We start from the raw sequence: 19,050 nt of genomic DNA on the forward strand, positions 1-19,050 counted from the left end.
GCGTAATTTAACGAAAAAATATTATTAAATAATATTATTTTATAAAATATTATTTTTAGATATTTAACACAAAATTACAATTATTGGTCTAAACGTGGAATACCGGGACCCAAACCCATCGTCTATTTTGGTAATCTATGGCAGGAACTGTTCAAATCTAAATCATTAGTAGAAATTGAAAGATTAAATAACTATGGTAAAGTTTACGGGTAAGTTTACAATAATTTCTGATTATAAAAATTAAAATTAAACATTCATTTTATTTTAGTACATTCGATGGCAACCAACCGGTGCTGACTATTGCCGATCCGAGTCTATTGAAACTAATTTTAATCAAAGATTTTCATTTGTTTCGAAATCGATCGCCTAATGTATTCCTGACACCCGACGGCCATCAGGTTTGCCGCCAAAGTTTGGACAATAGTCTAGACGATCAGTGGGTTCGCGTCCGGCCAATTGTTAGCTCACTTTTTTCCACAAAAAAATGCAAACAATGGAACTGAGAATCGGCCGTCAAATCAATCGGCTAACCGATCGTATAGACCGGTATGTCAGCAATAATGATGGACAACAACAACCAACGGTGCTCAACATGATTAAGCTCTACAATGACTATGGTTTGTCGGTTATGATGTCCTGTATGTTCTCTATAGACACGATTGATGTCAATTCTGGTGTCTATCAATCGTTAAGTGGTATACTAACTCCATCCCATTGGCGGATATTACTGTTGCTACTTATGCCCGGTTCACTACTCCGTCTATTGTTTAACATTACACATCCCTTTCCCAGTAGACTACTGGATGTGTTTGTCCAATTAACCAGTGAACAAATAAAACAACGTTTGATAAACAATGATAGTTCAACAACAACTGATACTCTACAATATGGTGATGAACCTGTTAGGCTATTTGATGCATACAAATAAAATTTTGTTTACTTGTAATAATAAAAATAGTAAGTATTTATTTTTTTGAAAATAATTTAATTATTTAAAATATTATAGTATAATTATAAAATATAATTATTAAACTTTAAAATGAAATTAAAATGTACCAATTATAGTGAATTATAAATTAATTCTTAATATATTTAATAATATAATAATTTGGATAAAGAGTTAATACTTATAGTTTTTCTAATTAAAAAGTAATTTAATATATTTAATAATTACATACAAAATATATTTTTAATTAAAAACAATTAGTAAATTTTCTATTGTAAAAACTATTTAAATTAATACATAATAATTAAAAAATACTTTTTTTATCCAGCTGATATTAATAATAATATTTGTAACGACAATAAGAAATATATAACCTGTGATGAAGTTGTCGCCAATTTGTTTGCTATGTTTGAGGCGGGCTCCTGTACCAATTCAACAATTATTGCTTTTATAACCTATGATTTAGCTACCAATCCCCAGATACAGGACAGACTATACGATGAACTAATTGCAAATTGTATGGATAATAGAGAAGAACAGTTAGATTGTGACCGATTGTTGCGCAATGACTACTTGGACGCAGTAGTGGCGGAATCGTTGCGTCTGAATTCGTCAACACTGCGCGAAGGACGGATAGCCGCCAGTGACTACCAATTGGGTGATACCGGTATAGTTATAGCCAGAGGACAGGCAGTCGAGTTTGCCAAACATGCTGTACATTACTGTACAGATTACTATCCGGAGCCCAATTGTTTCAATCCGGACAGGTTTTTACCGGCCAATAGGCATTCAATACAACCGTATGCATACTTACCGTTTGGCGCCGGCAGTCGTATGTGTGTTGGCAAACGATTTGCCACAATGAGTGTTAAGCTAACAATCGCCCGGTTATTGTTAAAGTATCGATTAGTCAGATGTGATAGTAGTGATCATATTTTTAATAATAATATAAAAACTGAATTAAAATTCTCCAAAATATTTGAACATTACAAACATACACCCGAATCATTGTTTGTTAAAATTGAATCTAGATAATTTATTATTATTATTTATTTTGTTAATTGTTTGTAAATTAAATTTTTATTTTATTAAATTTATAAATTATGATTTTATTTTTATGTGTGCTTATAATATCTTAACTAGAAAAATAAAAAATAATTAGTTATCAATAAATATACACTAATATTATATCTAAATATTTAAATTATTATCTACTGTTAGTGATATTGCAACACTAAATTATACTTATAAAGTTATGAAAATTAAACAATTATTATATAAACAATTAATTTGGTAATAATATTAATAATAATTACCTGATACTACAATAATTGCAAATAACAATATTTGTTTTAATAATTGCATTTAAAAAAACTATAATAGTAGTAAATATATTATTCTAACTGTGATATTAATAATTTGTTAATTATAATTATTTACTGAAACTATAAGCTTATATCTAATAATTGTTTTTTTAAAAAATAATTACTTAATTATTGGTAAACCCATTACTTATAATTAGAGCACCAATACTTATATAAATATAATATGGTCTGTATTATCAAACTATCTTAAAAGCTTTAAAAGTTTAAAATATTTTGTAAACTAATAATTGTATTTTTTAAGATATTTTTTATTTAAAAAAAAAATTCACGGAAATCTACAATAAATTTAGGAATAATTTTAAAGTATATGAAAATATATAAAAAGTTTCTGATAAGTTTATATTTAATATATTTTTAATACAATATAGTTTTGTCTTTTGTTAAAATTATTAAACATTTTTTGTTTTAATTCCTCTATATTAGACAATATATCTATATTTATCTTCAATTGTTGATAATTTAAAACACTTATTGATAATAGTATTGCAAAATTATTATAAAATAGTTTTTAATTAGAACTTTTGAGTGAAAAATCAATATTAATATAAAATAATGAGATTTATTATTTGTAACAATAATATTTTTATAAATTAAGAATTAATAAAAAATTAATTAATACTATAAAATGTTAATAAGTTTTTTATTTTGTATTTTTCGAAAAATAATTAATTGAAATTTTTAAAATAATATTATTAAAATAATAAAATTACAAACTTAATAGTTGTTTATTTAATAAATAGATACATTAAATTTGATGTTAAAAAATACTTAAGTTAACATAATATTTTTATTCAATATTATAAACATATTGTATTATTTTATTTTATTACAAATTTATAATAATTATAACTTATTATAAATTATATATTTAATTACCAGTCTCTGCTCATTGTTTGAATATCTTTGTTATTATCAATAGATTGTTGTTGTAATACTCTAAGCACTGATGTGTCTAACTTTGAGACTATAATATCATCAATTGATTGAATCTTATTGCTTAAAATTTCTGCCACTTTCCTATAGTTGTCTACAGTGTCCGACAGTTTTCCAACTAATTGTCTATTATTTTTGCCAATTTCTTGATTTCCTTCAGTAATCAGTTTAATATAGTCCTGTTGGACCCGTTCCCGGGCCACAGCCATACCTTCAATGAGGACCTGTCCGTCAGGTGTTTTCGGATCTGCTTTTTCCACACTCGATAACATTGACTTCAATTTTGTATCAATTACTGTAATTTTTTTGGCCAACTCCTCATAGCCTTTACCCCGCCATTCAGTTACATATTTACTTGTCGTTACAATATCTTTATTGAGCAAATCAACTAACTCAGCTTTGGTAGGTGATAAGCTACCAATTTGATAATAGGCTGTCCCAAAATCAGTTATGGTTGTCCAATTTTTTACAATTGATTCAATAATCTGGGTATCTTTTTTGGCCAAATCAATTAGTTGATTAAGTTTTGTTGAATTAATTTTTTCCAGTACATTATCCTCATAACGTTTCAATTTATTTATAAAATCAGTTAAACTTCTGTTATAAGAAAACAAATTGTATGCAAATTGTTTGACTATTTGTTTGTTATTTTTGCCAATTTGTCGATTACCAATAATAACTGTTTCTTTTATTTCAGTGATCAAACTGTCAAACGCTATGGACATACTTTCAATAACTACCTGTCCGTCAACTGTCTTGGGATCAGCTTTTTCTACGTTATGCTGAATACCCGACAATTTAGTTAAATATACGTCCAATTGTTTGGCCAAATCATCGCAACCTTTAGCTTTCCATTCAGCAGACAATTTGGTTATTTCATGGGTTATGTTATGTATATCTGACAATAATTTCTCTTTAGTGATATCGGCCTCCAATTCATTTGATTTGATCCATACAAGTGATGAAGCTTTTACTGCTGAAAATTAAACAATTATTATATAAACAATTAATTTAGTAAAAATATTAATAATAATTACCTGATACTACAATAACTGCAAATAACAATATTTGTTTTAATAATTGCATTTTTAAAAAACTAGTAGTAAATATAGTATTCTAACTGTGATATTATTAATAATTTGTTAATTATAATTATTTATTGAAACATTTTCTTATATATACTATTTAATAAGCTTATATCTAATCAAATTGTTTTAAACAGAAAAAACTTACTTAATTATTGTGAAACAAATCACATTACATATTTTATATATAAGTTATATACGATATATATTTAAACAATAGTACTGTATATAATGTGAATATTATATCAATAGTATTTTGTAACTTATTTTTTGTTAAAATTATCAATATTGTATTAATTTTTCTATTTTTTACAATGTATTTATCTAAATTATCGATAATTTAAAAACAATTGCACTTATATATATTGCAAAATTATTATAAAATAGTTTTTAATTAGAACTTATAATTGAAAAAAAGATTTATATGTAATAGTAAAATGAATAATTATATTTTTATAAATTTTATCTTTATAAAAAATAAAATAATTTTATAAAATAATAATTAGTATTTTATTTTATTTAAAAAAAATATAATTATGTCACAATTCTTGAAAATAAAAATTAATTATTTTTATTTTAATAAATATAATTTTAATAAAAACTACACAAAAAAAACTTTTTCATAACATTTTAGTGAATTTTTTTAGAATAAAAATCATGTATATATTAATAATAATTGAAATAATCTAGTTATAATTAAATGAATCGTAGCTTTTATAATTTTAAAAATAATTAAAAACTTCAATTAAATTAAATTGAAGTATATTAAGTTTTTTAAAAAACAAAATTATTGTTGATAGGATAGTGTTTTTAGTAAATTTATACAATTCTAATTTTATTTTAATATTTAATAAGTTATTAGTAATAAGTTATTACAGTCTTATTTTATTCAATATTAATAATTTTCTTATAAAACTAATAAGTTAGTATTATTATAATAAAAATGTTAATATTGAATAAGAAAATACTGTCATAACTTACTAAAATATTACATTGGCATAACATTGATATACTGTATAATTATAAAAAACAAATATGATAAAAATAGACATTATAAGTATAAAAATTTTACTTTTATTAACTTAAAAATGATATATTTGTAATTTTTTTTTGTATACTTAAACTTCATACTTTATTATTTTAAACACTATTAATATTATACTTTTGTATTAATATTTAGAATTTTTATTTAATTTTATTACTTATAAATAATATTATTAATATGATATAATAATTGTTTATATAATAAATATATAAATACTATTATATAAAAACTTTTAATATATTTTTATTTTGCATTTAAATATTTATAATTTAATAACATTAAATATTTTTATAATAAATAATAATAATTTTTTTTAAATAGCAAACCTATCATAAATATACTTTATATGATGAAAAAATGATGATTTTATAAAGTATATACTATTTAAAATCACCATTTTTTCATCATATTTTGAACAACTGTGTTATCATTGGTACAATGATTTTGTAGACCTCTGAGGACAGTTGTGTCCAATTTAGAGACTACTATGTCATTCATTGTTGCAATTTTATCGCTCGCCTCAATCACATTATTTCTATAAGTGTCGACATTTTGGGCCAATTTTATAACTAATTGTCTATTATTTTTGCCAATTTGTGTCAACCCTTCGTGTGACACATTCATATAATCCTTTTCCATCTGTTCCCTAACCACTGCTATACTATCAATCTGTTGTTGACCATCGGGTGTCTTGGGATCTGTTGTTTCCACAGTATTCAACATTGATTTTAATTTTTCAGAAAATGTTGCCATTTTTGTTGCCAACTCTTCATAGCCTTTCGATCTAAACTCTACGACATATTTATCTGTTTGTTGAATATTTTTGTTGAGCTTATCTATCAATTGGTCTTTAGTTATTTGGCTAACACTCTCCAAATTGATGATCAATGAGCCAGTTATGAGGGTCACATTTTTAACCAATGTATCAATAATTTTAGTATCATTTTTGTTAACATCAATTAACTCAACTATTTTGATTGAATCTAAACTTGAAATTACAATATCTGCATATTTTTTCAATTTTTCAATAAATTCATTAACACTATTGTGATAATCATAGAGACTAATAGACAATTGTAATACAATATCTTTGTTATCTTTGCCTATTTTAGTCTTTCCAGTGTTCAGTATTTTGTTGATATCGGTGCACAAACTATCCATTACTGTAGCCATACTATCAATGATTGCCTTTCCGTCGGGTGTTGTCGGGTCTGCCTTTTCTACATTTTGTTGAATACCCGACAATTTAGTCAAATACCCGTCCAATTGTTTGGCCAAATCATCGTAACCTTTATACTTACTTCCATTGGTTTAACTCTACAGTTGTACTATTAGTTAGGTTATGTATATCAGCCAACAGTTGCTCTTTAGTAATAGTGTCAACCGTACTATTGATGTAGCATTTATTACTAAAAAAAATTATAATTAAAATTATATTATTAAATGAAAAAACAAATTAATTTACCTGATACTACAATTACAGCTAAAAACAAAATTTTATTTACTAATTGCATTACTATTAACTTATTTAAATAAAATAAAGTAAAAATTATTTGTTTATTTAGTTAATAAAATAAATATATAATTACTCGCTTTTAAATTATATTTATATACTTTTGTTTATCAGATTATCTTTTAAGATGCAACAAAATTAATCAATAATTTTCATAGATTTTACACTTATTGTTATTAATTTACAATATAAAATAAATTTGTGCTATTTATCTTGAAAGTTGCTATCTTATTTTTATAAATTAATTTATCTGATTGTTACAAATACGTAAGTACAGTACACTTAAATAATGTAAATAATAGATTTAACTTTATTTTAGAATTTTGTAGTATATTTAGTATTTAAGTTTATCCTAGTTTGTAATCATACAATAATAATTGATAATAAATAAATACTTATCTAGATAAATTAATATTGAAAAGCTTCAAACTTTATGAATTTTTGAAATTTTTTGTAAAAAATACTTTTATAAAATACAAATTATAAATGAAAATTTAATTAACGATTATAAACCAGTTGAGAATACATAAAAGCATTTCCAGACGAACTCCTAATCCAACTTAAAATTAATTAAGTTATGAAAGAAATTATATGACTTACTATAACAAAATAAATTTAACTTTAGTCATGTGGGGTATCATATCATTAATTGAAATTATGATACTTACCACAAATTTCAATTTTAAAAAATTATTTCACTTTCTATATTCTGTTACTATAAATATAAATATTTTTATGCTTATACTATATCGCGAATATATACACAACACTACTATGTGGTTATACATAGTTATGTTGTCCATAACGGCTAACACCGAAACCCAAAGCGGGTATAATATGGCGAGACATGTGTTGTTTCAATTGACTTATTGACGGACAGTTCAATATTGACCGGACTATTGGAAAGACATAAACAGTTATAAAAAATGGTCGTTTTTAACATCAATTGATTAATGAGTTTTAAACAAACTAATTAAGCAAACAATTAATAACACTATTTGTATAATTTGTAAGTTACTAAACATTGTTATAAATTTATATAAATTTTCAGATATTTAAAAATACAGTAATAACCAGGGTTGGTAAAATACAAGGTTTTCAATTTTGGCTTTGTAAATTACAGTAAAATACAATGTACTGGATGTATTTTACAATTATAGAAAAATTACATTAACAATGATTAAATATTTATTTTTTTATTAAAATTATTACATAAAAATGTTATATAATTTCAATATCGTTATTAGAAACGTTGTTTTCTAAAACTAATATTAAATATTTCATTAATATATTTCAATACCAGAATTAAATTGAATATCTAATTTTTCTAATTTCAAATTTTTTCAAAATAAAAATATAATGATTATTACAAAACATGTATTTGTTTGTGAATTTTAGTATTTTTGTTACTAAGTGGCGCTAAATTTGTTTTTGTAATCTAAAATTTTCATGTAATTTACATTGTATTATACATATTTGGCCTTTTATCTTGTTATACTTATATAAGTGAGAGATATATTGCGCATGTGTATGATTAGCTCCAATAAAATCTCACTTATTATTTTGTGCAATAATTAAAACAGGTTTTGTTTTATTAATAAATAATATTAATAAAAATCTTATTGAAAATTATCTTATTGTTTGTTTTGGCCATTAATTTCAATTTAGTTTTTCATTTCAATGATGATTATTGTTGACGTCTATTGAAGAGATGAAACGTGTAGTTATCTTCCGAAACGGCACCGAACACGACGGCAAAGTAAGAGATAGAGATATCCATCGACTCATCCATCCATTGATTATTGTTTTCTTATTGTTAGGCCTTTCAGGTGACCATTCGTTATATGAGTTGTTGGTTTCGGCGTCGGATAAGTTTGGAGTTCAATATAAACGCTTTTTAACCAAAGAGGGGGAGAGATTGATGACATTAATCTCATCAAAGACGACAATATACTATATATATCGGACGGACACTGAGGCCAACAAAGAAAAAAAAAGTAATTTAATTGATATTTAGTTAATAATTATTAGTTATTAATGTATAAATTATTTAATTTATTTATAAAACAGTGAAACTAATTTCAAGAAAAAATACTTGTAAACAAACCAAACAAACAAATACGGTTTAGTTAGTACTGACAATGGAACATTTTTTCCTGTTTCTCTCAATTTTAAACAAAATATATTTTAACTTATAGTTTAACCATTACATTAATCAATTTTATAAAAATTATCACCCAATGGGAGGGTTAAAGGGGTTAAAATTTAGCTTAAATTTAAATAAAGTTATGATAACTTTTAAGAGTATAGTTTTATGTTAGACAGTGTGGCGCAATGGTAACGTCGCCTCACATTGACCCAAAAAGCACGGGTTCGAATCCTAGCCAGTACAACACACAAATAGTATTTATTTTTTATTTTTTAGTTTATTTTTTATTAATATTACTAAAATATAATTATTTTTTATAAAATAAATATAATTTTATAATAATCAATAAAATATTTAATTAAATATAACAGAATATCTATTAAAATATAATAAAATATCAAAATAAATATATTATGACTTGTAATTCATAAATCATTTTAAAAACTGTTATGTAAATAATTATTTTTTATAACAAAACTTTTATTTTGTTTGTTTACATTTTGAAAGATATATAATTGTTTTTATTTATATAATAATTTGTTACGAAAATTATCAATATTTATATTAAAAACAAGTGTTTAATTATTCACAGCTATTAACTAATATCATCTCATTTATCAACCCTGTCTGCAAGTCAAAGAAAGATATCAATACATAATTGCGTGACAAAACAATTGACATTACAGAAGACAATATAATGCAATCTTTTAATGTTTATGTTTTGGATACTTTAAATAAATTAATTAAAGATAATTATGTTAATAACAATAGTGATATCAATCAATACGAAATTAATTATGCAAATAATTTATTTAAATTAATTAATAATTTTGTTGATAATATTAATGACACTATCGAAGACGGAGAACTAATGGACATTGAAAGTAATGAGTTTGAAAACGCAACTACTAATGCAAAACAAGAATCCGATTATGAAATCTCACCACAAAAGGTAAATCTAAATATCAATCCTAGCCATTAGAACACATTGGGATAATTTTTTTTATAGTCTTTAGAATTAAAGATAAGTTTTGAAAGAATGCAAGAAATAGTAAATTATTGCAATGAACACAAAAATCATTCGAGAAAAACAATTATGAAAAGATTTTCATTGAAGAATATTGAAAATTTAAGTCAAATTAAGAAATATGTGGCAAACAATGGCAACTATAAGCAAAAATGGCAACGAATTGAAAATTATGTGTTAAACAAATATAAAAATGCCAGGGATAAATTTCTCCCCGTTCATTCAGTAGATTTGATGGGCATTGGATTTTGCTCATAAAGACAACTTTAAAATTAAAGCTAGTTCTTCGTGGATGAGAAATTTTAAATTAAGAAATAGAATTGTTTCACGAAAAGCAGTTAAAATTGTTAGTTATCGTGAAGTCGTTAATCAAGATAAGTTGAATGAGTCTATTAATCAATTTAAAATTGAATTTAATGCTTTAATAAGTGATTATAAAAAAAGGTATTTTCCAGTGTGTTCTAGTGGCTAGGAATAATAATTGTTTTTTTATTACAGTGAGATCTGCAATACTGACCAAACGGGAGTAAATTATGAAATGCATTCAATGAGAACTTTAACTAATAAAGGAGAGACAACTACATCTCTATCTGTCAAAGCCTTATTTGATTGTACACATTCATACACTGTTATGCCAGTCATTAGAAATGATGGAACTTTTTTTCCTAAAATATTAATCTGCTTTAAAGAGTCAAATGGTGTTTTGGGTCCAATAGTGAAAAAGTCATTGATAAGTTGCTCCAACATAATTGTCACCTGTAGTCATTCAGGAAAGCTAACTAAATCTCATATTAAGTGGTGGTAAGTATTTTTATATATTATAATTTGTTATATCCTAGCCAGAAGAACACACTTGGAATTTACATTTATTATTATTAGGTTTGAAAATGGATTTTTACCCGATATGCCTGAGAATTGTTTATTATTGTTGGACTCATTTGGCGGACAGAAAGACGACAAAATATACGAAAATAATTCTGGTAAAAAGCTTAAAAGACTTACAATCCCTCCCCGTGCGACAGGAAAATTACAGCCATTGGATGTTGGGGTCTTTAGGTATTGTAAGGATTTTGTAAGGCGTATAACAAACTTTGTTTTACTAGAAAATATAGACATACAATTAAAACATAGAAACAATATTATTAAATTATGGTCATTAATGTTTAATCAATTTAATTCAAATATTTTTAATGAATTTTTTAAAAAATCATGGAATTGCTTATATAATATTGATAATAATAATGATAATAATAATGATTATAATAATGAATTATCAAATGTAAACAAAATTTTATTTAAATTAGAATCAATTGAATGTAATATATGTAAAAACACTGCTTTTATTTGTTGTGCAATTTGTAAGAAAAATTTGTGTTTTAATGACTTTTTTATAAATTACCATTTTCATGAATAAAATTTTTTATTTACTTTATTTAAATTTAAGCTAAGTTTTAACCCCTTAAATAAACCCTTTAACCCTCCCATTAGGTGATAATTTTTATAAAATTGATTAATGTAATGGTTAAACTATAAGTTAAAATATATTTTGTTTAAAATTGAGAGAAACAGGAAAAAATGTTCCATTGTGAGAGTCCGACTTTTTTTTCATCAATTTTTTTTGTGTGTAGTTTTTTTTATCAAAGCATGTGCTTTGCTTTTGTTTTGTAATTAATATTATTTTAATTAATAATTGTTATTAATAGTAATCTTAAGATAATTATATAATATTTTAATTACATACTATTTATAATTTAATAAATGGTTTTGATAATTGATGACATTTTGGATCAATTGATGGCTGAAAACAACACTTTTTAATGTTATGTCTAAAACAAAGAGTTATGGCAATAATTCTGGTATATAATACTTTTATATAGTTGTTAACATATTAATTAAATTAAAATTTTACATTATATATATGCAAATGTCATTTCTTATATGCCATTTAGTGCCGTTTTTCTGGTCCAACTCGTAAATCTAATTTGAATTATGCAAACATTATTGCAAACATTATAAAGAATTTATTTTTTAAATTAATTGTTATGATTAAACTTTTAAAATTTAAAAACAAAATGTATAATAAAATTGATTAATTTTGTTACTTTGATTATTAAGTAAAATTAATATTAATTATATGTAATGTTAAAAATAACAAATGTTATAAAACAAAATTAAAATACGAATCTCATAAAAGTAAATTTTCAATTATTTTATAAATTTATTTTCCAATTCTACAAATATAATAAAAATATTTGTTAACTAAAATTTAAATATTTTTGTTTTAACGTTTAATATATATTATTAAATATTATATAAACAATAGTTAATAGATTGTAAAATATACTAAAATAAAAAATACTACAGTATATCACATGTCTTAAAAATGTATAACAATTAATTTATATTACAAATAGTTTCACCATACACATTTTATGATAAAAACAAAAATCTTTGGTTTATTATTTATAATTGACATTTATTAGATTATTGCAATTTGCAACATAAATATGTTATCATGATATAACAATCATTACAATTTTTAATCTAATATATAATACATTATTAGGAAAAAATATTATTTAGTTTTAATCATTATTTTAATTAAAGTTTAATATATTTATTAAAATATGAGCCAGCACAAACATTTATTCTTTTTGTATGGTACCATGAAAATTGACGAGGTCAATCATCATTACATAGCCAATGGTAAGGGTAATGGCTCCTATAGATATATAGGTCGGGCCAAAACTGCAGACAAATGGCCACTATTGGTACTAACAAAATATCGTATGCCATGTTTGCTATACAAACAAAATATTGGCAAGGTAATTGTATTATTTTTAAATCTATAATATTATTATCATTTTATATCGTTAAAACATTAAAAATATTTAGGAAATTTATACATTATTACTAATTTATTAGTATTATATTTAACAAACATTAATTATATAGCAAATCTACGGTGACGTGTTGTGCACGTGCGACAAATTGCGCGATCATCTCGATTACATGGAATCGTTGCCCGGATTTTTCAAATACGACAGATACGAAATACCGGTGCTGTTAGATGATGGCACCGTACATATGGCCTGGACTTACTTTATTAGCGATTTCAAACAGGAACTCCTGGAGTTGGATACTATAGACAACTATAATAGTGAACAACAGGGATATGTTAAAGATTGTGAATTTGATATTTCAATGGATTATAATCCCAGTGACGATATTGCCGGTAGACTTAATAACATATCTGGTTTATAAAAAATACTAAAATAATTTTTATTTTGACCCCTTTTTGATTTTGAATTTTTGTAAAAATTGCCGTTTAAAATACAATAAAAGAGTACATACATACCCATCAAGATTTTTAGATTTTTTCATTTGACCCCCATTTACTTCCCCTATACTTCTCCTAAAATTTTATAACTTTCTTAACTCTCATATTATTAGTTTAATATTTTATAAAACAAGATTTTGTTAATAAATTAAAAAATTACCTTATTAAATATTTACAATTAAAAAATATTTTTCATTGAAGCTTTAATTTATCACTATTATAATAATAATATTAATAATTATAATAATATCAAATAATTTTGTCACATAAAAACTATACTAAAATGTTTTTTAATCTATTTATCACTTAAGTGTCAAATCTAAAAAAATTTTCTCTGACATATGGATTAATCAATAAAATAGTAATTTTATATTAATATAGTAAAAATATAAAAAAAATACTAATAATATTTAAGCCATGTATTGTTGATAATATATTTTAATAGTATTAGTTATGTCTAAATTTTATTTATAAAAGTCTAAAAAATAGTAATCCTATTATTGTTATTATTATTTATATATTACAATCATACAAATAGTACAATTGTTACAAATTTACAATTTATTGAATTTATAAAATATCAAGTATTTGATTAGTTTGTATTTATAATTATAACTAAATATAAATACAATTTAAGTACTTTTTTTGTAACTTAAGTTCTTTTATATAAATTTTCTATAAAATATAATAAGTACTAAAATTATATAATTTAACATTTACTTTAAATAATATACTTTACTTTATATGTTGTTTATGTAATCTTATAAAACTGTAATATAAACTTAATTTTAAAAATTAATTTTGTTTAATAAATTTACAAAATTATACTATGGATAAACATGTATTATTTGTGTATGGTACACTTAAACTAAACGAGGCTAACCATCATCATATTGCCAATAAACCGGATGAATTTGGTTATCTTGAATTTATTGGTCATGCTAAAACTGTAGACAAATGGCCATTACTAGTATTATCCAAATATAATCTACCATGCTTACTAAATAAACAACACTTTGGAAAAGTAATTATTCATATTATTTTTATTGTTTATTTAATTTACATTTATAACTATAATTTAATAATTATAAAAGTGTTAATAAAACATTTTAAAAATGCTTAATAGCCTTCTAATAATTACTGTACATTTAATTTTACTAAAAATATTAAACTAATTATAGTTAGAATTATTATTACTATTAAAAATTTTTTTTATTTATAATTTTTTAAGCAAATAATCGGCGATTTATTTTATGTGTGTAACAAAATGCTCGACCGATTAGATTATTTGGAATCACAACCGGGTATTGTTGTTAAATATGATAGACGAGAGATACGGGTGCTGTTAACAGATACTACTACTACTAATAATAATAACAAAAACAAAAATAATGATAATGTATGTGTAGCATGGTCATATTTTGTCACCGATTTCAAACCCGAGCTCCTGGAGCTTGAATTAATTGAAGAGTTTAATAGTGAACAACACAAGTATGTTAAGGGATGCGAATTATTGGCTAATGATTAAGATTTTTAAACTATTAAATTGACTATAAAGTACAATATATAAATTGTTTTATGTATATAATTAAAAAATTACAACTAAATAACGCTTAATTAATTAAATAAATAACTATTTGTTTTACTCAAAGACTAAAAAAATACTTTATTAATACATAAATTATTTATATATCAGAATAAGTGCTGTTTTTGAATACAAAGTAAGTTTATTAAATTTTACTGATAATTCTTTTAGTAAATAAAAAAAATTAAAATTATATATATATTATATCTATTTATTAAACACTTGATAAATTTTACAGTAATTTATTTATTTTTAATTTTCATGGCAACTAATTATCATTTCTTAAACATGTATTAATTTTATTATCATAATTATTAACTAAAAAAAACTAATAATTTTTTATTAGTTTCTAAATTTTTGTTTATTTTTTAAGATTATCATTACTAAAATTCAAACATTTGCAAAAATATGGGTCCCAGTCCAACATCAACGGTAGGCTGTTTACCAGAGCCCACGACAATGGCCTGCATGGCTACTGGTGCCACAATAATTGTGTGCGGGTGTCGGTGCACACGATCGAGATCTTGGCTTATTTTTGTTGCAATTTCCTTAAAACAATTATTTTCAATTGGAGTTCCGGTAGTCTTCAAACAGGAGTTCCGTTCAATATCATTAGTGGACGCCATAAACGAGTTGACCATGGTCATGGCTAGTGTGTTGGCCTCTTTCCATCCCATGTGCTTATAATTAAAAGTGGTTACCTGTGTCGATGCCCTGGCCTTTTTGATAATGTCTAAAGTAACCTGGTTACTCTATCAAATTAAATAATAATAATAATAATAAAATAATATTGTACTTAATTTTTAAACAAAAAAAAATATTCAAAAAACTAAATGTTATTAACTTGCTAAACTAAAATAGGATATTTATTTTATTTAATAAATAATTGTTTTGTTTTATAATGATAACACTTTTAATGAAATATTTTCAATAATTACCACATAGTTTTCGGTTAGATCAAGTAATTTACATGTATATGTTCGGGGATACAATAATCGACCTTTCATCTAAATAAAGTTAATAAAATGTTTATAAATTTTTTTACTTATAAATACAAAAAAACACAATGATTTTTACAATACTTACTGTGTATGTGTGAACTTTAACTATTTTATAAATAAATCAAATTATAAAAAATTAATATAAAATATTTAGTTAAACTTTTAATTAAATTATATGTATAAAATAATCTTACCTGGTTCAACATAAGTGTTATCAAATTTGCCATTAACATAGTTAGCAATTATTATGTTACAAAGTAACAACACTAAAAATAATTTCATTATTTATTTAAATATTTAATAGTTATATTTTTATGTACAATATATGATATTAAAAATATATTATTTTTATTATTTTTATATTTAGTAATTACATTTAATTAGCTAAATTTCTTATATTTTGTACATTTATATATTTTATTCAAATATTTTTTAATTTATAATTAATATGTAATCAGATAATTTGCATAAAAGATTAAAAATATTACAACTGGTATTTGTTAAAATATTGTCAAATTTGAAAAATAATTTAATTTATAGATTAATAAATATTTAAAAAATTGTTTTATAATATTTAAAAACAAAAATATTTATAAATAATAGATGAATATTAAAATTTTATTGAAAATGTTTACAACTAATTAGTTAATGATAGACTGATATATTTTATAATTTATCTTATTTTATTTGATATACTAAATTATTATCATATGAAACTTGAAACTGTCAAGATTAATTTATTTGCATAAATAATTTTTACAAATATAAATTAAAATATTGTATACTGGGATCATGTTATGTATAATATAAAATATTTTTTTTTGTAAAAATTAAATTTGTATAAATAAACTTTAAGTTAAATGTATAGTAAATTTTAGATTTTTAAAAATTATTAATATTATTAAATAAAAATAATTTATCTAAATAATAGTTATTCACAATAATTATAGTAATAACAAAAAATTGTTATAAAAATAAAAATTAAATAAAAATCACAATAAACACCATAGGCTTTGTTCAAACATTTTTTACTGCCGTAAGGATATTCAAGGCAAAGGGATTCTGACAACTGATTAGATTTATTGGCCACTCCTGAGTCAAAGTTGTGCCAACTGTCCGCTGAACAGACGGCGGGAGCAATATTTTGAAGACACCGATAATCGGTCCACGTTTGACAGCACCGGTATTTTGTTGTATTTTGTCGATAGTCGCCGATATGACAGTAAGTATCTACAAGTGGACTGGCCTTCAGCTGCCGATCGCATTGACCGCACAGTCCATCACAGCCGATATAGCCGTCGGCGGCGACACTCATGTAACATGTGATAAGAGATAGTATTAATAATAATAAATATATTTTAATATAGAGCACAGTTAGATATTTATACATATTTATTATTATTCCAAGTTAATATTGTCGTCCACCGCTTCCGTCTTCAGGTCCCAAACTTCAACAAATTTTCTGACGTCACCAAATTCATCGAAATGCTTTTGAACTTGTTTTGAATGTCTTCGAACGATGTGCGTTTTGACAGCAGATATGATCCAATCCTCGTATCCACATAGGGAGCATTTATACACCTTATTGTTTTCGCAAACTATTGAAAAATAAAAAAAATATTAATATAATATAACAAAATTATTTAAATATATATAATTATTTAGTAATACATACCATTTGATGGAGACGGCCAGTTTGGAAGTGGTTTTCTGTTGTACCAGCAATCACATGAATGAAGTTTAGTTTTATTAACTTTAGGCATAGTTATTAATATTATTAATATTAAAAAGTTATACAAAAGTAGTTGTAAAACTAAATGATAAATTTATTTAACTAAACTTGCGATATATATACAGAAAATTTCACCTTCTAATTGCAATTAAATCGGGTGTGCCTCGGTTTTTACACAAAAATAAAAAATAGTCGTTCAGGTGTGGCTCGACTTTGGGTGTAGTTTTGACTTTGGGTGTTTTAACAACAACCAAAGTGTCTACAGGGGGTAAATTGAAAATTAAATATTAAAATTTATCTAAAATACACTAAAAAATGCTAAAATCTTTATTTAAGGTCTAAATGAGTTTATATTAAGTCTTAGTTGGGTTAATATTTTCGAAAAAAAAATTAAAAAAAAAAAAAAAAAAAAATGGGCCCTAGGGTCTATGATGAGACCTAGGTATCGTGTGAGGTATCAATTTTATAGGATTTTTACTCTAGATTTCAATTATGAAATCAGATTTTTGTTACTGCTTACCGTTCAAAAATTACGACTATAAAATCATACACGCACACAAAAAATTACGTTTTTTTATTTTTCTCAAAATATTTAGTATTTTTAAAAAATATTATTATTGAATCAATTTAATAATAATAATATGTAAAAATATTCGAAAGAATTTTTAAATTATCTAATATGGATTAATAGATATAACATAAAATTTGTGTATTTTTTAATTTTTTCTTTTAATTTTTTTTAAAAAAAAAAATTATATATTTTTATTTTAAATTTATTTATATATTCATATATATAATTTTAAAAAATTTGTCCCCCTAATACTTTGGTTATGCTTGTCAAAATGTAGCTAACGCCCAAATGTAATTATTTTTATTTTAACAAGTTTTTCCTCAATTTATGAGTATAAAAGCGCAGTAAAATCATTTTTTGAAATCATAATCGTTTTTAGCGTTTGTAGTTAAAGACAAAACTTACTTGTACTACAGATAACAAAGTAATATACTGAGTTATATACAGTCAAAAGTAAGTGGAGTATTTAACTTTGATAAATGTTTTAATTATTTTTGTGTTACAGATGTCTCAAAAATCTCGTGAATTTGTATCAAATGAGAATTTGGAGGGTAGCGATTCTGACTCAAGTCAGGGGTCTGATGCACCCATAGTTTTGGTTGAACCAAAGGGTAAAAAGCGTGCAACAAAACAGTCCACTTCAAAGGCAACTAAACCTGTACCAAAAAAACAGAAGGTTATTACAAGCGCAGAGATTGACAATGAGGACAATTTTGATATTGTCGAGAACACTGGCAC

At 23.6% G+C, this 19,050-nt stretch overlaps 4 protein-coding genes across 5 annotated transcripts; 2 read left to right on the plus strand and 2 right to left on the minus strand.

The window, feature by feature from the left end:
• The first annotated feature begins 493 nt into the window (after positions 1-493).
• Positions 494-1,866, plus strand: LOC128951279 (cytochrome P450 3A9-like). Its single transcript, XM_054296528.1, has 3 exons — positions 494-901; positions 1,310-1,778; positions 1,847-1,866. The coding sequence occupies exons 1-3, from the start codon at positions 494-496 to the stop codon at positions 1,864-1,866; spliced, it is 897 nt and encodes a 298-aa protein (XP_054152503.1).
• Positions 1,867-3,181: 1,315 nt separating this feature from the next.
• Positions 3,182-4,408, minus strand: LOC128952189 (uncharacterized). 2 transcript variants are annotated; one of them, XM_054297536.1, is made up of 2 exons: positions 4,302-4,408; positions 3,182-4,237 (listed from the first exon to the last, which is right to left on the minus strand). In XM_054297536.1, exons 1-2 carry the CDS (start codon positions 4,348-4,350, stop codon positions 3,204-3,206), a joined length of 1,083 nt encoding a protein of 360 aa, XP_054153511.1. In that variant the 5' UTR covers positions 4,351-4,408; the 3' UTR covers positions 3,182-3,203. The 2 variants fall into 2 exon arrangements, with proteins under 2 accessions (XP_054153511.1, XP_054153510.1); XM_054297535.1 differs by having other exon boundaries at positions 3,182-4,240.
• An 8,315-nt stretch (positions 4,409-12,723) lies between these two features.
• LOC128951280 (putative gamma-glutamylcyclotransferase CG2811) lies at positions 12,724-13,347 on the plus strand. The gene is made up of 2 exons (XM_054296529.1): positions 12,724-12,908; positions 13,039-13,347. Exons 1-2 carry the CDS (start codon positions 12,750-12,752, stop codon positions 13,345-13,347), a joined length of 468 nt encoding a protein of 155 aa, XP_054152504.1. The 5' UTR covers positions 12,724-12,749.
• A 1,902-nt stretch (positions 13,348-15,249) lies between these two features.
• LOC128952256 (uncharacterized) lies at positions 15,250-16,377 on the minus strand. Its single transcript, XM_054297614.1, has 4 exons — positions 16,204-16,377; positions 16,095-16,114; positions 15,947-16,015; positions 15,250-15,760 (listed from the first exon to the last, which is right to left on the minus strand). The coding sequence occupies exons 1-4, from the start codon at positions 16,289-16,291 to the stop codon at positions 15,392-15,394; spliced, it is 546 nt and encodes a 181-aa protein (XP_054153589.1). The 5' UTR covers positions 16,292-16,377; the 3' UTR covers positions 15,250-15,391.
• Positions 16,378-19,050: the final 2,673 nt, after the last annotated feature.

This window comes from Oppia nitens, unplaced genomic scaffold, assembly GCF_028296485.1.
Source record: "Oppia nitens isolate AA-2021 unplaced genomic scaffold, nextdenovo-longstitch-racon4-pilon3 scaffold1_pilon_pilon_pilon, whole genome shotgun sequence".
NCBI lineage: Eukaryota > Metazoa > Arthropoda > Arachnida > Sarcoptiformes > Oppiidae > Oppia > Oppia nitens.